The sequence below is a fragment of the Thamnophis elegans genome, chromosome 4 (assembly GCF_009769535.1).
Source record: "Thamnophis elegans isolate rThaEle1 chromosome 4, rThaEle1.pri, whole genome shotgun sequence".
Lineage (NCBI taxonomy): Eukaryota > Metazoa > Chordata > Lepidosauria > Squamata > Colubridae > Thamnophis > Thamnophis elegans.
The window spans coordinates 87,023,958-87,042,807 of record NC_045544.1 but is presented as its reverse complement, the minus strand read 5'-3'; the positions used below and the strand labels follow the sequence as shown (position 1 = coordinate 87,042,807).

At 36.5% G+C, this 18,850-nt stretch overlaps 1 protein-coding gene across 1 annotated transcript in view; it reads left to right on the top strand.

Annotated features, from left to right (window-relative positions):
• The window catches only part of MIA3 (MIA SH3 domain ER export factor 3), a 31,303-nt gene extending 19,777 nt beyond the window's left edge, over window positions 1-11,526 (top strand). The window contains 22 exon segments of the mRNA XM_032215459.1: window positions 215-286; window positions 446-550; window positions 1,162-1,286; window positions 1,387-1,487; window positions 2,367-2,422; window positions 2,509-2,599; window positions 3,474-3,616; window positions 4,485-4,585; window positions 4,670-4,736; window positions 4,819-4,854; window positions 5,022-5,073; window positions 5,076-5,088; window positions 5,187-5,254; window positions 5,257-5,283; window positions 5,379-5,472; window positions 5,474-5,508; window positions 8,957-9,025; window positions 9,120-9,199; window positions 9,356-9,427; window positions 9,987-10,089; window positions 10,092-10,130; window positions 10,610-11,526. Coding sequence (XP_032071350.1) covers window positions 215-286; window positions 446-550; window positions 1,162-1,286; window positions 1,387-1,487; window positions 2,367-2,422; window positions 2,509-2,599; window positions 3,474-3,616; window positions 4,485-4,585; window positions 4,670-4,736; window positions 4,819-4,854; window positions 5,022-5,073; window positions 5,076-5,088; window positions 5,187-5,254; window positions 5,257-5,283; window positions 5,379-5,472; window positions 5,474-5,508; window positions 8,957-9,025; window positions 9,120-9,199; window positions 9,356-9,427; window positions 9,987-10,089; window positions 10,092-10,130; window positions 10,610-10,926 — 1,866 coding nt within the window. The 3' untranslated portion in view covers window positions 10,927-11,526.
• The last annotated feature ends 7,324 nt before the right edge of the window (window positions 11,527-18,850 follow it).

Here is an 18,850-nt window from a genome sequence, read left to right as displayed (position 1 = left end):
CTCTTTCTAAAATGATCCATATTGGGAATTTATAACCATTTTGATTTTCTGATTTAAACTAGTAAATAATTGGGAATTTTGCTGGTATTAACCTGAATATTGCTTAACTCTTTCCAAAATATGTGCATAAAAATCTTAACAAACTTATATTGCATTAACTGAAAATGATTTTATATACAATGTACATGACAGTTTTTTATTTCTATTTGTATAGATTATGGAAGCACATAAATCTTTAGAGAAACTCCAAGAAGTCATTACTTTGCATTCTGTAGAGCTCTCTGAGGTAAGGTTTCTGGATCTTCAACTTAAAGTAGTTTTTATGACTATTAAAAATAATATCTATAAACTTAAGGTTTAGACAGATAAAATTCTTGCATAATGGGTGCTTGGGAATATGATTTTTTTCAAGATTTGTAACTCAGATGTGGAATTATTGACACAGGTTCAGATAGCTCTTAATGAAGCTAAATTAAGTGAAGAAAAAGTGAAGTCTGAACTGCATCGAATGCAAGAAGAAAATATGAGACTGAAGAAGAGTAAAGAGCAAGTAAGTTGTGCTTCCTCAATTATTCCTAATAAATTACTTTTTGAATATACTAGCCTGCATGTTAGGTTATTGAAGACTTGAATGTAATATATTTCATTGAGGATACAAGTAATACCATAAGACAATTAAGAAAAGGTGGGAATTGGATTGTAATTGAGAAGTATTGAGGAAAACAAGCAATAGTTATAGAATGCCGTACAGACATTAATGTCCAAGTCATTAAAGGGTGTTGCAGCTGAGGGGTAAGCCACTGTGGAAAATTGCAGTTAAAGGAAGACATTGTTTTCTAATGCCAGCTTAATTTCTTCAGAATTATACTTTTAAGAATGCTTTTGCCATCAAACACACGAAACACCCCAAATGGCCATTATTTTCCTCTGGTTAGTTTATTCTGTGGTGTATTGTTTATATTCACAAATGTTAAACAAGTGCACATGAGTGTGTGCAGCCCCTCAAATACAAGTGAAAGAAAAGCAAAGTGAAAATCTATGATTTTCAGTTTAAGCTATGTGAATATTTAGATGCCTCCAGTAGTTTACTGAGCACTTCATGGGAACCTTGTAGGATTGTCTTGAAAGATACATTTTGATAACATTTTAACTTATTTTTAGCTGCTGCAAGAAGCAGAGGGGTGGAGCGAAAGGCATGCTGAACTCAGTGAACAGATAAAGTTATATCAGAAGTCTCAGAAAGACACTGAAGAAGCACTGGCCTATAAAGAAAATGAAACTGAGGTAAATTTGGTTCAGCTATCCAGTAGTTTGTTCTATGATTGCATCATGATATTGCTGCATCAAGTATTCAATTTCTTTTGGGTTTTTTGCTGCTGCTTTAGGTTTGACAAATTGCATTATGCAGCTGAAGCAACTTGATGTAGATTCTGAGTTAGAAGATAAGAAACAGGAAGGAAATGAATTGGCCAATGGAGAGATCTCAGGTACCTAAAACTCAGAAAATAGATTTCTTACATGGTACTTATGTAACATGAAGCCCAATTTTGAACAGCAGTTAAATGATCAATAGTTAAAATAGTACTGGAACCCACCAGTTAGGAACAAATCTTATAGTGATTATAATGATTTTTAGTTAAAGGGAAAAGCTTGTTCCATCTCTAAAAACAATATAATTTCTGCCTTGATTTGGGTTCCTTACACTAATTGGCTCTGATAGTCATCATTCCACTTTATATGTTATCTCTGTTACAGCAAAATAACTTTGGTTCAAAATAATGTTGTTTGCAATTGTTAAACAACTATTTTTCTCTTTGACAAATATGACTAGATCTGATTGTTCTCGGATAGTAGCATGACTTGTTCTCAGAATTCCAGATTTGCCTATCATCCCCAAAAGAATGAGGACCCAAATAGAGAGCATCTTGTATTAGCAATAGCAATAGCACTCAGATTATTTCATATACTTAATTATTATATATTTAATTTTTAATTATACTCTATTATCTGTAATAATGTATACTGTATTATCCTGAAAAGGGGGGGGGGAGGGAGTATAAATATAAAAGCAAAATGATAATAAAACCACTAATAAAAATAATGAATTGTTAGATAAGTGCACTTCTTACATTGTACTTTGCAATGTAATTCACAAGATAACTAGCTGCATTTCTGTTGCCATACTCCTTTCTTGTCTTAGTAGCAATGTTTAATTTGTATGTTGATACTTTAATTTAACAAATAACATAAATAAAGAAAAATAAGTTATTGGCTCAAAGTGAAACTTTATAAGATATTATCTGTGAGCTCCCTTTTGAAAATATTATTTCCATGCTAAACAAAATGAAATGTCTTTCTTTTCTTAGATTCCAGGAATGAAAAGATGAAGGCTCAGATTAAACAAATGATGGATGTTTCAAGGGTATATAACACATTGATTTATCTAATAATATGACCCATGTTTATATTATAGCATATACATCACTTGCTCTTCATTAATTCTTGCAGGTTAAAACAACATTATCTATCATTGAGGAAGAAAGAGATCACTTACGTTCCAAACTAAATGATGAAGTAGCAGCAAGACATGAATTAGAAGGTGTGTTCAGCAAATAAGAGTTTAAAACTATTGTTTTAAATGAAGTATTATGCTTGCTTAATTTTGTAGACAAACAAGGTCTATCCAGCTTTTAGATTTAGATTTTACCTCTTAACAGTTCATAAGTTATAGCTGTTAGGTTAGATATCTGTTAGTCTTGACTTCATATCTAAAAACCCGGGAAAAATGCAATTCTTACTGGAGAGCAATTCTGAGTGAGCCTTGATTATTTGTTTTGGCTCCTGCATTTTGATTTCACACAGGGAGTCCAAAACATAGACAGAGCAACAGATAGTTCTATCCTCTTTTTTCAAATTCTCAGGTTTTCAAATATGCCCTGGCTCCTATCCTGAAATTAGAATGTATTTGTGCCTTTGATTTAGTTTTTGACTCCTGACAACTGCCTAGACTAATTTCTGCAGTTTCTTGGCAAGATTTTTCAGAGGTGGCTTGCCATTGCCTCCTTCCTGAGGCTGAGAGAAAGTAATTTGCCCAAGGTCACTCAGCTGGCTTTGTGCCTAAAGCGGGATTGGAACTCACCTGTTTCTAATCACTATGCCAAACTGACTCTTCAAACAAGAAGTTGAGCCTAGTAAAAAGAAGGGCTGTGCACAAGCTAATTTTATTTTATTTTTTGTGTACTTTAGGATGTGCATATGTATATTCTGCCTAATACATCATGTTGCCTCTCTGCTCTCTTCCTTATTTCCCTCGTCCATACTTCACTTCTGGGGACCTGCTATCTTTTTTTTAAATCCACTGCTAAATGGCTTCATTCTCTGAGTAGTGTTTTGTGTTGCTACATCAGCCTCATAAGTGTTAAAAACATTGCTATAAAGAATGAAGTAATACTATGTAATTTATTCTATTGCAGAGCAAATCAAGAAGCTGGAGCATGATTCATGTTCCACACAGACAGTAAAATCTCAGCTAGAAAATGAGTGTAAAATGCTCCAACAGAAAGTAGAGATTCTCAATGAACTTTACCAGCAGAAAGAGATGGCACTTCAAAAGTAAGTATTTTTAAATCACCATAGGGAGTATAATAAAATATGATTCTACCCTCAATCCACTCCTAGCCTTCACTACAGCAATTTTCAACTGATGGCATAAATGATGATGTAAAGACATACCTGCTAACAGTCCTGGAAAAATGGAGGAAACTGCACATGGCAATTGTTAAGAAAGCAAGCACACTCTCCAGTCCTGGTCACTATATTTAAATATTACTTATCTATTGAAAAACTATATATTTGGTATCCTGCAGGAGAAACTGTTTCTAAAATCAATGCATTCAGTAGAATGTTTTCATATTCCTATTACAAAAGGACAGTTAGCAGTATCAAAGTAAAAAAAACCTAATGAAATAGTAAAGAATTGCTAGGTGTGCCTTCAAGATGTTTCATTAAGAGAATAGTATCCAAAACATGTCCATACTGTGACGTTTATTGCATTTAAACAGGGTTGAATGGGGGGTTGTTTAGGCTAATGGGTTTCTTTAAGCACTGTGCTTTTACCATTTCTTCAGTGACAATCACAACTCTGGCAGTTTTGTTAAAGACGTTTCAGATTTCTAAAGTAAGATGTGGTCTATTCTTACGGGATGTGTTGGCGTTTTAAATGTCTCTCTTGCTTTCTCATGCTTATGTCCTTTTGCTGGAAAGTAAAGTGCCAGCATATTTGATATGCCAAATGCAGAAGGGCACACTCTTCCCCCCTTCCTTAACAAGAGGTAGTGCTCTTGTATCTCTCTCTTTGAGATTACCTTGACTGTTTTCCTACCGCCTCTTCTGGTTACTTGCTTTTTGCTATCGGCAGTTGAATGTTGCCAAGTGGAACATAACTTGATTGTATTTCATTATGCCACTACTTATTTTGCTCCTAGGAATTGACACAAGAGGAGTATGAACGTCAAGAAAAAGAGCAGAAACTTTCTGTTGCAGATGAAAAGGCAGTCCAGGCTATTGAAGAAGTGAAAATTTACAAGTAATTCTGATACGTAAATATGTTGGCTTTTGGTTTTGAGAGAAAGCATTGTGGTTAGAAATAACTTTTCATCTTCTTTGACAGGCAGAGAATTCAGGAAATGGGGGAAGAATTGCAAAAAACAGAGCGGTCATATAAAATCAGGTCTGGAGCTATTTCAAGACATTCTGAAAAAGAAACTTTAGATTATAAGGTGTTCTGCAAATTAAAACATTTTTTTTTAATATTTTAAGATTGCTGCTCATGAGAAGAAGGCCCATGACAATTGGGTAAGGCTGTACCTTTTGTTTTAAGAACAGCATTTCAGCTTTGAACATTTTGTTACATTGTGTTTATTTACTCTATTTATTTACTCTTCATATTCCTGTTCAATCCTTTGATTTCAAGCGATATTCAACTAACAGTTTGGATTTATGTACTTCTATCTTTTTTATAGCTCATAGCACGTTCTGCAGAGAGAGCATTAGTTGAAGAAAAAAGGGAATCTGCTGGTTGAGACAAAAGTAAGCATGTTTTATGTTTCTAAGAGACAACACTAAGGAAAAGTTAGCATTTTTTTTAAAGGGGCTGAAATTCCACTAGAATGTCTTTTTCTTATTAGAATCATAGAAGTGAATCAGAAAATAGCTTCCCTTCAGAGACCAATAATTGTCAAACCGACTGCAGGCCGGCAGACCATCAGACTTTACCTCGCAGAGGTATAGTTGTTTTCCATGTGTTTAAACTTACCATTTTAGAAGAGCAAATAGATACTTCGACACATTTGCTATGTATTATTTCTACTTCATAACAGGTCCATTAAGTCGAGATGGATCTTTTGGGCCCTCGCCTGTGAGTGGTGGAGCTCCTTCCCCACCACTAATGATGGAACCCCTGGACGACCACCTTCTGCAATCCAAGGGATGGATCAAGAGGTGAATTTAGTAAGCAATCATTTTTAAAAAAATAATTATTCTGAAGCAAGCAACTAATACTTATCTTCTAAACAGATATACATAATTTAATTTTAACTATTTGTCTATTTACCTTTTTACCATTTGTAAGCAGTGCAGAGTTGCTTTATCACTGAGAGGGCAGGATTTAAATGTAATAAATAAATAAGGACTCTGGAGTTAGCAACAGCACAGGTAGTCCTCATTTTAAAACTGCAACTAGGACAGACAACTCCGTCATAAGTGAAATGGTAACTAAGTGAAAAATACATGCCTGCAACTGTGTTATCAATTTTATTTCTACTTTCCTTTGCTTTGCAGCATTAGAAGGATATGACCCTAAACATCTGGGTGAGCTCAATTGGCAGGGAAGATTTCCAAACTCAACTCATGAGAAATCTTATAGCTCTTTTTCCCCACTTCGTCGCCCTTGGAATGCTCACCCAGAATAAAATTGATTCTATTTATTGGAGAGGAAGGGATTATAACAAAGTAAGCAGCACACAAATGGGAATACACAAATGCTTTGGACCACGACCAAATCAGGTTCCGACCCAAAAAAATCACAGCATTTTTTTTTCACGGCCGATTTCCCCTTCTGTGCCATTTTTTTTTAAGCGCCAAATTTCCAAAATTAGGTTCAGGTCACTACCAACTCGGGTTGTAACCCAAAGTTATGGAATGAATTATGGTTTGTGACCAGAGGTTCTACTGTACTCATTGAAAAGAGTTTGCTTAGCACACAGGCTGTCCTCAGGGAGGCAACAGAAAGCAGCTACTTGGTGGGGCAAAAGAAAGCCTTTAGTGAGAGGACTGAGTAGGGTCTTATAAATTTCAGGCAGAATCTGCCAATTAAGCTCCTGGCTGAGCTTGTTAACCTACCATTAGCGCTTTTAGGAAAGAGGCATGCTGCAGAGAAAACCCACTTAAGAAGAAAAGGCTTGTTTAGGCAATCTCTCTACTTTAGGTTGGTGGGTGATCAAGCGCAGAGCAACACATACTAACTGCCTGTAATACCTGTGAATACATGACAGAGAGAGATACTGCAAATTAGTCACGGTTACTTTTCATCATAACCATGAATAGTCACTAAATGAGGACTACAATATGAAAATGGATTGTCACTTGCACAGTGGGATTTGCTTTGCTTTTCTCTCTCTCTATTCCTCTTGAGAATATCCCCACTCATTTGAGGTAGATTTGGGGGAATTTTAGTAGAAACAGATCTTGTTGTGCCAATGATATTTGTTCAGTTGTGATGGACCTGGTAAATATTTCTTACTGTCACTCTCCATTATGTTAACATCATCTTTGTATCTTGGATGAGCTCATACCTGGATAGGACTTGAAAACCTTCTGCACTTCAGTTACCAAATACTGCATTTGGCAATATTCATTTTGCATCATCATCTATCTTACCTGAAAAATATTACAAATTCCTCCCAGTAATCGAAAAGCTCTTCCCAAGTGTAGCAGATGGTTTTTTTTTTAATTGTTAAATTCAGTAACTAAATCAAGTGGTTCTTGTGTTTTTACCACAACCTAAATCAAGATAAGGAGAACTGGGGGGTGGGGGGGGGGAGGTATAGGTAGTCCTCAACTTACAGCAGTTTATTTAGTGACCATTCAAAGTTACAACATCATTGAAAAAGGTGATTTATGACCATTTTTCACACAACAGTTACAGCATCCCCGTGGTCATGTGATCAAAATTTAGACAACTGGTTGGCAACTGATTCATATATATGACAGCTGCAGTGTCCCGGTGTTTTGTGATCACCTTTTGCAAACTTCTAACAAACAAAGTCCATGGGGAAGCCAGATTCACTTAACAACTATAGCAAGAAAAGTCATACAATGGCAAACTTGCTTAACAAATGTCTCACTTAGCAACAGAAATTTTGGGCTCAATTGTGGTCATAAGTTGAGGATTACCTGTGCTTAGAATGACTATAGCTTTAAAAAAACGAGCATGATAATTTTCTGTTTGAATTTGTGTGAGAAAGAACTTTGCCTAGGAGTCTTCCAGTGCTAAATCATAAAAGACCTTTATAGGAATACTTAGCTAAATCCTATGTGTGGAAGTTTCTGCCCCAAAGTTTTGAGCTGTTTCTCTGTTATACTATGTTGATTAACTTACAGATTTTTAATTCCGATCTTTTGCTTTTTGTTGCTAAACTTTATCAAGCACTTATGTACTAGTGATGAATTTCTTTTATAATCCCTGCTCCATGTTTTAATTTGAATATCTCATGTATGAAAGGAAAAAGAACAGTTGTATATTTTATACAGGTACAGTATAGGTAGTACCTTGCTCAATAGTAGGGATCTTGGAGTCTAGTGGACAACCATTTAAATATGAGCCAGCAGTGTGCAGCAGCTGCCAAAAAGCCAACACAGTTCTAGGCTACATAAACAGAGGGATAGAATCAAGATCACGTGAAGTGTTAATACCACTTTATAATGCCTTGGTAAGGCCACACTTGGAATACTGCATTCAGTTTTGGTCGCCACGATATAGAAAAGATGTGAAGACTCTAGAAAGAGTGCAGAGAAGAGCAACAAAGATAATTAGGGGACTGGAGACTAAAACATGAAGAGCGGTTGCAGGAACTGGGTATGTCTAGTTTAATAGAAAGAAGGACTAGGGGAGACATGATAGCAGTGTTCCAATATCTCAGGGGTTGCCACAAAGAAGGGGAGTCAAACTATTCTCCAAGGCGCCTGAGAGTAGAACAAGAAGCAATGGGTGGAAACTAATCAAGGAGAGAAGCAAGTTAGAACTGAGGAGAAATTTCCTGACAGTTAGAACAATTAATCAGTGGCACAGTTTGCCTCCAGAAGTTGTGAATGCCCCAACACTGGAAGCCTTAAGAAGATGTTGGATAGCCATTTGTCTGAAAAAATATAAGGTTTCCTGCCTAGGCAGGGGGTTGGACTAGAAGACCTCCAAGGTCCCTTCCAACTCTGCTATTGTATTGTATTATTGTATTGTATATTTACTTAAAACATATTTTACATTGTCTTTTTGAACTCAAGGTAATGTGCATAATGCTCTGCCTTTTTTTCATATAGCAATCTTTTAAGATGGTTTAGAAAGAAAGGTGGCATAAAATCACTGCATTTTCAGAACTCATGTTGAAGCCTAAATCTTCTCAGTCCTAGACTAATACTGTACTTACTTCCTAAATCACACTAGTTTAAAAATAGATGTAGCTCTTTTTATAAAGAAGATATAAGATACAAAGAAACAGAGTGGCCTCCTGGTGTTTTCCAGGTTGTTTTTGGACACCCTTTGTTATTCCTTTCAGCTCAGTTAATGTGAACAATAGTCAGAATTGGGAGATTGTTGTCTAAAATATTTGGAGGGCACTGTGTTTCACAGCCTTTAATTGGCAAGATGATAATCTCTTTACCAAACTGCATTGTAATCTTTCAGATACTATGACTGATGGCCCTCCACTCCAAAAAAGACATTCTGATCTATCAGGAAGAATGTCTGCCCCAGGTAAGAATGACAAGAGATTCCATCTACATTTTGAAAGTGTAGCATCTTTTTTCAAACAATATTATATATGTTATATATTTTTTTCTCCTTCCAGATCTTGGTCCTCCTGTAACAACACTGATCAACTGTGGGCCAAGAACATCTTCCCCTTCAACTGCAGTTCTTGATGGAATTGTAAGTGGGGAGGTTTCTATTTCTTTGGGTGAAATGACATACTGTATGGAATCTTTGTTTTGTTACCTTATATATGCCATATCACGCCTTACTTATGTATCAATTTCTATTTGTCTTTCACCCCATCTTTATATGGGGTGCAATATCTTACCAAAGCAAAATCTTACCAAAGAGCTTGAGGTCCCCCACGTTTCTGCTGTCCCACCTTCCTCTGGTGAAGCAACTGCAGTGAGTACCAAGAGGCTGGGAATGGTGCCTTTCTCCTGCATTTGATGGGAAAGATATAAAAAGCATGGTGTGCTTCATGACTCGGCATGAGTGATGTGGTGCAAAACTCATTCTGGGTTGCAGTTCTTTCTCTTGGCTTTGCAATTCGTTAAAGCTAAATGCCTTGTTGGGCTAGCTAAGGAAAATATAATCCAGTTGCTTCATAAATGGTCGCGCTTGACACTTAAGGCTTTTCTAACCCCTGAGGACCTCTGATCATTTTCTTCTGTAGATGGTGTGGGATTTGGATTGGCTGGTATTATAAAGGAATGCACTTAGAAAAGTATCTAGTTCAGATTTGGATTGTCATTTTGAGAATGCTTTTATAGTATAAAATACTTCTTTGATGCCTGAATACAAGTATATTGAAAAAGAAAAATTCCATAAAACACAGTGAGCTCTAAATTTGGAAATTTGAGATCTTTTCAGCAACAATATTTCTTAAAGTACTTTTAATCTATAGTTCTGTAATTTCATGAACAATGCCCTTATAGATAACTAACACTGCAGTCTTCTGCAGGTTAACATTGGTTCTAAAGGCCCACCATCTTTCCCGGGAGCCCCCATGATGACATCCCCAGCAGTTGGGCCTTTGCCACCTCCTATTCGGTTCGGACCGCCCCCCGCCTGCCCTATGGACCTCGCCCTCTTCCTATCCCTTTAGGTATGAACTTTATTGTTCATTGTGCTTTTTTCAGATTATTTAGCTTTATTGATAAATATCTTTCAAATGCCTTTTAGTACATATCACAGTTTGCTAAAAATGCACTTTAAAAGAAATTCTGTTGTTAGTATTGAAAGAAATGTTATTTTGTAGAGAATATGAAGTTGTGTATATACAAGGATTGGGTCATAACAGTAACACCAATTTGAGTGTTATAGGCTTCTTTGATGGCATGTTCAGTCTTGTATTAAGCATAGTTGATTTTTAGCAAAACAAATAAAAAAAGGAAAAAGCTTAGAAGTGTCAAAAGGCTGTAAAGAGCACAAATTCCTTATCCTTACAATCCAGAAATCTTTTCCAGCCTATTTTGAATATTTATGTGCAGGCATAAAGACTGAAGCGTGATTTCCTAAAATGCAAGTGATGGCAAATGGTAACTTGATTTTGAACCACCCAGTTTCATTTTTTTTCCCTTTCAGTTCGTGGAGCTCCTCCACCGCTACCTATGCCTAGAGATTATCCACCCGGTCCTCCATTTGGAATGCGAGATTTTCCTCCTGTTCCCCTGCCTCCAGAACAGAGAGGATATATCCGTGGGCCACCTCCTTTCCGGCCACCTCCCCCCAGAGATTATCCTCCAGGTCCACGACTACCTCCACAAGGTTTAAGGGATTATTCTCCTCCTGTTAGAGACTTGCCGCCTGCAAGGCCCAATGACTACCAAGAAAGCCCTCCCTGTTCTCAATCTCCATCTAGCTCACAAGACTCGGCACATCTTCCTGAACAGAAACCATGACTTCAGATTTCTGGACTGATTTTGATCACGTTTCATGTGCTGAGAATTTCAGTGGCTTCAGCAGGACTCTTCCTTCTAGATTTGGTTTCAGTATAGCTTTCTTTTTCTTTCCTTTTTTTCTTTATTTCTTTTTCTTTTTTGCAAAAAATAATTTCTATAGTACTGTACATTTTGATAACCTTTAAATTGGACTTGTTCATCCTCTTTGGATGTACTTAGAATGTTTCTGTGATAAGCCTGAAGCCTGCTTTTACAGCTGTGACCAACTCGCAGTTCTCAACGTGCAATATATAAGAAATAGCTGTATAGTTAGTTTTTAAATAATGTAACCTATGTAAATGATGTTGTTAAATGATTTAAAATTATAATCTGAACATTTCCTGTGGAAATAGCTTCAGTAAGAAAAGCTACCATTCATATAGCCTACAGTCACTGTAGACAAATGGTTTACATAAAGAAAGATTCTAACTCATACTTTTTAAACCATCTTGCGTAAAAGTACCAGAAGAAATCTACATGCTATATTGGAAGGACAAATTACTAATAAAGCAAGATTCCTTTTTTGCTATATACAAAATTATTTTTAATGGTTAAACAAGTTGAAAGTAGTTATAAAGAGTAAGTATCCCAGAGTAAATGTTGTTCCACTGTGTAAGAAAGAATCAAGGAAAAATTATGAGAGAGCCCTCTGCTGCTTTAGAAAATACTAAATCAAATATACACAAAGTCTGTTAATTTCAGCATCATTTATAGTGAAGTGTAGCAATTAGTTTGTTGCTGGTTTGTTCCAGCTAAAGGCTCAGGTAGAATTTTGTCATTATTTTTATATCAAATAACTGGGCAATTTATTTAAAATAATTATTGAATTGATGCTGAGAATTGTTTTCTAACATAAGAATATTTTTCATTATATCTGTCTTTAAAAATTCCTATCCTGTTGTATAAGGGTAGATGCATTTTCTAGGAGTAGTATTGAATCATGCGGTTTTCTTGAGAGTAGGTGGGTGGGTGGAATGATAAAGTGTGAAAGATAAGACAATCTTCATTTCACAGAACTTCTGAACTGACCCTTCATGCTTGTATGCTTGATTTAAACATACATATACATATAATGATGCATATACATATGCTTGCATACATATTCTACTTATATCTACTCATAATATTATTTCCAGGTTGTATCAACAGAAAAGATAAGCTAACTACAATTCAAAAACTAATTGTAAGTCCACCTACTCAGTGATAAAATCTACAGTGGAGAAATTTTCGGTGACAGTTCAATTATGTTAAGAGCTATTTTTTGGGGGCTTGGAACAGAGCCCAAAGAATGTGTGCCTTTGTCCCACCAGCAACTGCAGGACAAGTGATGGTTTACAGAGGGTAAGCCAAGGAGTGCCATCCTTATAGAATTACAGTTTGGGATCTTCAACCGAAAGAAGACTAATCCATGATTTGAAGTTTAAGCAGAAGTTCAATAGACATTATTTACCTTGAAGCAAAACTTTCACTTCCTTTTTAATGAAATGTTAATTGAGTGTAACCAAATAAATAGTAATCATGAAAGGGCCCTCGTAGAACAGAGCATCTCTGTTCCTTGAACATAAATATTCTGATCTATAACTTAAAAGTTTTGGCTTTTGAAAGATTTCTTAGAACCTCCTAATTTAATAGAAAGACTTGATTATTTTGTAAGGTGGCATTATTTTTGGAAAACATTACTACTAACACAGGCACTTTCAGATACTGGAAATAAATATGTGATGAAATAGCTTTGTAAATGTTCACATACACATGCCTTTGAATCAGGAGTATCATCAGAGGAATGAAACAAGTGTTGTTTTTTTTCCTGATAGCACCTTCCCCTCCTCCTATTTTAGATATGGTTCATATTTTCTTTTGTACGTAGAGGAAGGCACAATAGGATACGGTATCATTGATTTGATATAGGATATTAAAGAAATGAGCACATAAAGTTGGTTTTATGTGTTGATTTAAGAGAAAAATGCTGGGGTATAATTGTGTACTCTAACTCAGAAACCAATGGAAAAAACTTGAGATGAGTGGGAGTTAACATCAATGAAACCCTGCCAGAGAAGGCCATTGGCACATCTAATACAACATTTGAGAAACTCACAAGCCCAAACTGAAGGTCATCAGCCTTTTGCTATTATATTGGCCACCGATCAGGATATTGAGCATACTATTTGTGGTTTAAGAAATAATATACGGCCATTAATGCGCCTTCATGAGTTTGTGTAATTCCCTTTTAAAACCATTAAAATTACCTACCATTACCACAACTACAACCAGGGAATATCACAATTTACAGAGTGGAAAAATGTTTTATAGCATTTCTGAATTTCCTTGAATTTAGTTCATTTGATATCTTTGAGTTTTAACATTGTTAGAAAGAGAAACATGCTTGTGTCTCCACACTATGCAATGTTTCTCAACCTTGGTAACTATAAAATGTATGGTCTTTCCTAGCCAGTAATATTTAAACATCTCAAAGTTGCCAAGGGTAAAAAATTCTAGGAGTTGAAGTTCACACATCTTAAAGCTGCCAGGGTTTGGGAACTATTGACTCTTTTTATATCTTCCCTTTGTTCCAAGTGAAAGAGCTTTACATTCTGCAGTCTATTTTTGTGGGGAGTTATATAGTTCCCTGTTGTGGCCCAGCAGGATCCGGTTGAGCTGCTGATGACTCTGATAACGAGGAACCATATGAGTCTGCCATGGAAGATGTGGAGGATCCTGTGCAAGGTTCAGACTCAGAGCAAGGACCAGAGAGGCCGGTTGGCCACCAGGAGGTGCCTGAGGCATGGAGCAGTGGGGAAGATCAAAATCAGTTTCTCCCTGATGCTAGGTTGAGAAGGGCTGAGAAACGGAAGACGCAACTCCGTAGGCAGTCTCATAGAAGATAATTACACACAGGTGGTTGTGGATTGACCCCTCCCAAGAGGGTTTATAAGGCGTTGGTAGGGGACATTTGCAGGAAACAACCGCTCAAACTAGTATTGAAGAAATCTGTCTGTATTCTAGCCGTGTCTGTTCGTTTGGATTATCTGCATTGCTTCATTTGAACTACCTGGGTTGCTGCTAAGCTATTATATTGAATGTGAGTTGTCTGGGCCCTCAGCCAAAGGATTTATTATCTTGTTAATTAAATAGTGGCGAACAGCCAAGCCTGTGTTCTGGTGTATTCACAGGCCAGGGGGGTCCAAACAGTTCCCTAACTACTTTGGATGCTTCATTTTTTAAGGAAGGGCATCATATTTGCAAGTTTGAATTACAATTTTATTTTACTTTTTTTAAATTCCCTTTTCAATTCCCTTGGAAAAGTATAGATTTTTTTAAAAAGCAGCTGTTATTTAAATAGCTATTTTCATCTAGCTGTTCACTGTAACTCCAGGATAATTTCCCCCATTCAGGTTCTGCTACCTCAGATCTTGCAAGAGCATAATTTCAAATGAAGGTTAAGTGGTTGTTTTGTGCTAACATACATAAATTTGCTTTTACTATTTTAAAGCTCATTTGCCCAATTTGGAAATCTTTTAGCACTTTTTACAATCTATTTTTTGATTGCACCATCCTGAATAGCTGATATCATCAACAAAGGTGGCCACTTTACTGATAAGTCTCAACTCCATCTATATACAAATTGAAATTGAATACTTAATATCACAGAACATGTCAAAACATGTCAAAATAAAACAATAAAATGAAGTACAGTAAAAGAAAAAAAGAACATGAACAGAGCAGAAGTAAGATACCGTGAAATCTGATAAGAAAATATGATTGCCCACGGTGGTGCAGTGGTTAGAGTTCAGTCCTGCAGGCTACTTTTGCTGACTGCCAGCTGCCAGCAATTTGGCAGTTCAAATGTCACCAGGCTCAAGGTTGACTCAGCCTTCCATTCTTCTGAGGTGGGTAAAATGAGGACTCAAATTGTTGGGGGCAATATGCAGACTCTATTTAGAGAGGGCTGTAAAACACTGTAAATCAGTATAAGTCTAAGTGCTATTGTTATTGCTATTGCAGTATGGAACTCCAAAACTACAGAATAGCCCCAAATCAATCCAGAATTCATTTGCTATTAGTAAAGCACACATTTTGAAGATTGCAAATGCAAATTTAGCAATGGCTTGTTTCATCTTTAGCAGAAAGAGATTTATTGCAAATTCTGCTCATCCAGAAATTACTAATAATGAAAGATACTAAGAATTCATTATGCATATCTCACAAGGTTAGCACATTGCTCACAGATGCAGTATTTTCAAACAGACAGGGACACGTCTTTGTGTTTCTGAAAGTTGTCCTTCAGTGTAGTTGATGGCAGGATACCAAAGCATCTCAACTACAATCCGGTTAAAATGTTAATTGAAAATATGATTGAAAATAAAGTTTATTATCCCTCAACTGTGTTCCACGTAGTGCTTTGCTTTATTCCATTTGCAACTCTCTTTTTTGTCTAAAGACAGTCTTAGCCTGTTCTTGTCCCAGCAACAATAGTGTCTCTAACATAAAACCAGTTTCAGAATTGTCTCCAATTTCTTTTTCTTTGTCCACGTGGAATGAAGTTGTCTAGCAAGATCAATATGTCAAAATTCTAAGTTAATGGAGATCAATCTTTAGCCAGTATATGAAAATACTTAACCACCCTTTTGTCTGAAGCCTCCAACTATAGGCTGTATTAAGGATACATTTTGCTACTTGGAACAACTTTCATAAGTAATTAGTTTTTCTCCTTCAAGCTACCTGGTAACAGACACCCAGCATAGTTGGAATTAATCAACTGCCTTCTAAAAAAAAGAGTTGCTGCTGAGCATTCAACAAAATTTGGGTGGTATGAGCATTTCAATTCCTCGTGTATTGCAGCATTAATCCTAATTCAAGAAAGGCCTGGAGAACTATCTCCAGCATGGTTAATTGTTCAGATTATTGCTAAGTATCGATCAGAATTTATCAAACCAGTGCTTTAATCTAAATTGATTATTTAGACCATTGCCATATCTGGGGTAGAATACAGTTGTCCTCTTCTTACAACCGTTCATTTAGTGATGATTCAAAGTTACAACAGCAGTGAAAAAAGTGACTTACACCTGTGTTTTTTCACATGAACTTTACAGCATCTCTGGTCACATGATCTAAATTTGGTCACTTGGCAACTGGCATGTATTTATGTCAGTTGCAGTTTCTTGGGTCATGTGATCGCCTTTTGCAACCTTCTGACAAGCACAACCAATGAGGAACCCAGATTCACTTAACAACTGTGGAAAGAAAGGTCATAAAATGGGACCAAGTTACTTAGCAACTGTGTTGCTTAGCACCAGAAATTTTGGGCTCAATTGTGATTGGAAGTTAACAACTACCTGGTATGGTCTCTTTGTAAAAATGGATCATGTGCTCGTAAAGCCTGAGTGTTATTTCATGGTAATCTCCATGCAGCTTCTCAACTTATGATCATAATGGAGCTGCCATAATGGTCGTAAGTTGGCATGGTTGTTGAATGCGGCATCCACATGATCACCTCACTTAACAACCACATGTCCTACTCCCCCCATTTTGGTTGTTAATCGGAACATAAGTTGTGTGGGAAGCCTAGCACAGGCTCACTCCTGCACTGCAGCACATCCCCAGCTTACATGCCACCTCGGGCTTCTCCCACCCTGTGCTCTGCTTTCCACCCCATTGGTGTCCCACGGTGTTGGGCCTGCTTCCTGACTTGCTGCATCACCCACCCTTCCGGGGTAGGGTGGAAGGGAGATTAGGCGGGGGACCAGTCATAAGGGTAGGAAAATTGACAAGCATCCAATTTTGTTCATGTGATTGCAGGGGCACTTCAGCCTTCATTCCTAGTTCTAGCCAGGTTTCTCTCCTTGATACTCCAGTATGCTACTTCTTGCTGGTCTGTCCCATGCCATTGTTCACGCCAAACCTGACTTCTTTGGACTTAATCTCAGTGAGATCAATGATATACTAACATTGGTAATAGGGAGGTTTTTTTTTTAGTGTTTCTGATTTGTAACTTCTTTATTTGCTGGAGAGGGGGGATAAAGGAGTCAATCACTCATCCTCACCAGGGTTTTTGACATTCAGCTCCCTCCCTTCTCAGAGAATGCTTGCTTAAAATTGGCCTTGATGGAAAGAGGACTTCATGAATTGAGAAGATTTCTGTTCCTCTCTCTAATCTCTGTGTTGTACTTAAGTTTTTTTTCTAGATCACAAAAATATTCCTTCTCCTTTCAAGGAAAAAGTGATAAGGTTCCAGGAATGATATCCTAAAAGACTCTTAATTGTTATTATGTGGAATTTTCTCAATTCTTGCAGGTTCAATGTCATTGAGGGGAAAGTGGTTTTTGTAAATTTATTCATTATTCTATCCCCAGCATAATAAAATGATAACTATTCTATAGCCCCCATATCATCATAGTATATTTGATATTATATCAGCTCTCACATAATTTAGTAATTATTTTATGGAACACCATTTTATTCTCTTAAAGCTGATGCTTCTAATCTGTAAGAGCATTGGGTTGCCCTGACATCAAATTTGTTCTTACTGTTTGACATTGGGTTTTGCTGATTAGATAACTTGTTGGAATAGAAATGACTAGTACATATTAGTATGTAAAAGTAAAAGGTCGAGGTTATAATGTTGCTATATTATTCTACTGTGTTAAAAGCAGTTGGAAGTCAATGTTTTTACCCCTTTCCCCTACACATTTTTCTCTTCTATTTTTCCTCCTGCATTTTCCCACTGTTTTAATTTTTTTTGTATTTTATATTTTCAAAGACCTTAGTAATATTATTAAAAATATTTGTTCTTACTGCTTAAAGAGTGGAATGGAATAAGATTCTCTAGGGCATCATTTCCCCTTTGAATTTATTTTGTACTTTTCTCTACTATATCCACTGTCTTAGTGAACATTTTTCTTTTTATATGGCCAGCCAGATTCTTTTTCTAAACCAGTTTAGTTAACTTTGATGTTCTGTGCCTTTTGTGGCCTCTGAACAGTTATGTGTAAGCCAATTAAAAACTTGTTTTCATTTTTTTGTTATAAATCTTATCCAGTTGTATAAAAATAGACAGTACAGTTTGTGCAGCTAACGGTATTGTTTTAACTAAAAATCAATTGTTACTTTACTCATTCGTACTGTCTCGGAGTTGGCTTTGAGCCTTAGTTTCTGATGTGTGGTTGTTGCTGGAAATAGTTTTCTCCCCTGGCATCTAAATTTAGCCTATACTTCTAATAAAGTTAATTTCTCATACCTATTATTTAATGGCAATCAATGTAAACCATTCTGAGAACAAAGTGAGCTTTGGATGCCAGCAGGTTGTCAATTTTCAGTTGTTTGACAGTCTGTCCTATGATTACACATAGCATACCATGTCTTGTTTTTTTTAGAAGTACTTTATTTTCATCTCTGGGTTACCTCCTTTTGATTCAAGACAGAGAACAGCAGAGGTTGTAAACCCATTGTTTTCATAGCAGGGCAATATAAATTCTCAGTTAATGTGTTGGGTTGGATCAGAATTAAGACAGTGTTCTGCTCCTTCAATCCTCTGGGTGATCAAATAAATGAATTAAACAAATGAGGTTTTTCTATACAAATGAATGATCCCAGAACTATTTTCTGGGGAACCTGACTTTGAGCATCTCATCAACGCAAGAATTGCCCATTTCTGATCATTTTTTAACCAGTTGCCAATCTATGCGAGTGCCCCTCGTTTTCTTCCACGGTTCCTGAGTTTGCAAAGGTGGGACTGTGAGGGACCTGTGTCCAAAGTTGTTTTAAAGGCCAATATATCATGTTTTAGAGTAGTGATCCAACATGCATCATTGTGTAAAGGCATTTTCATTCCTTTTCATCATGTCCCATGTTTGCTTATTTTCTTTGTAATACTATTAAAACAATTGCC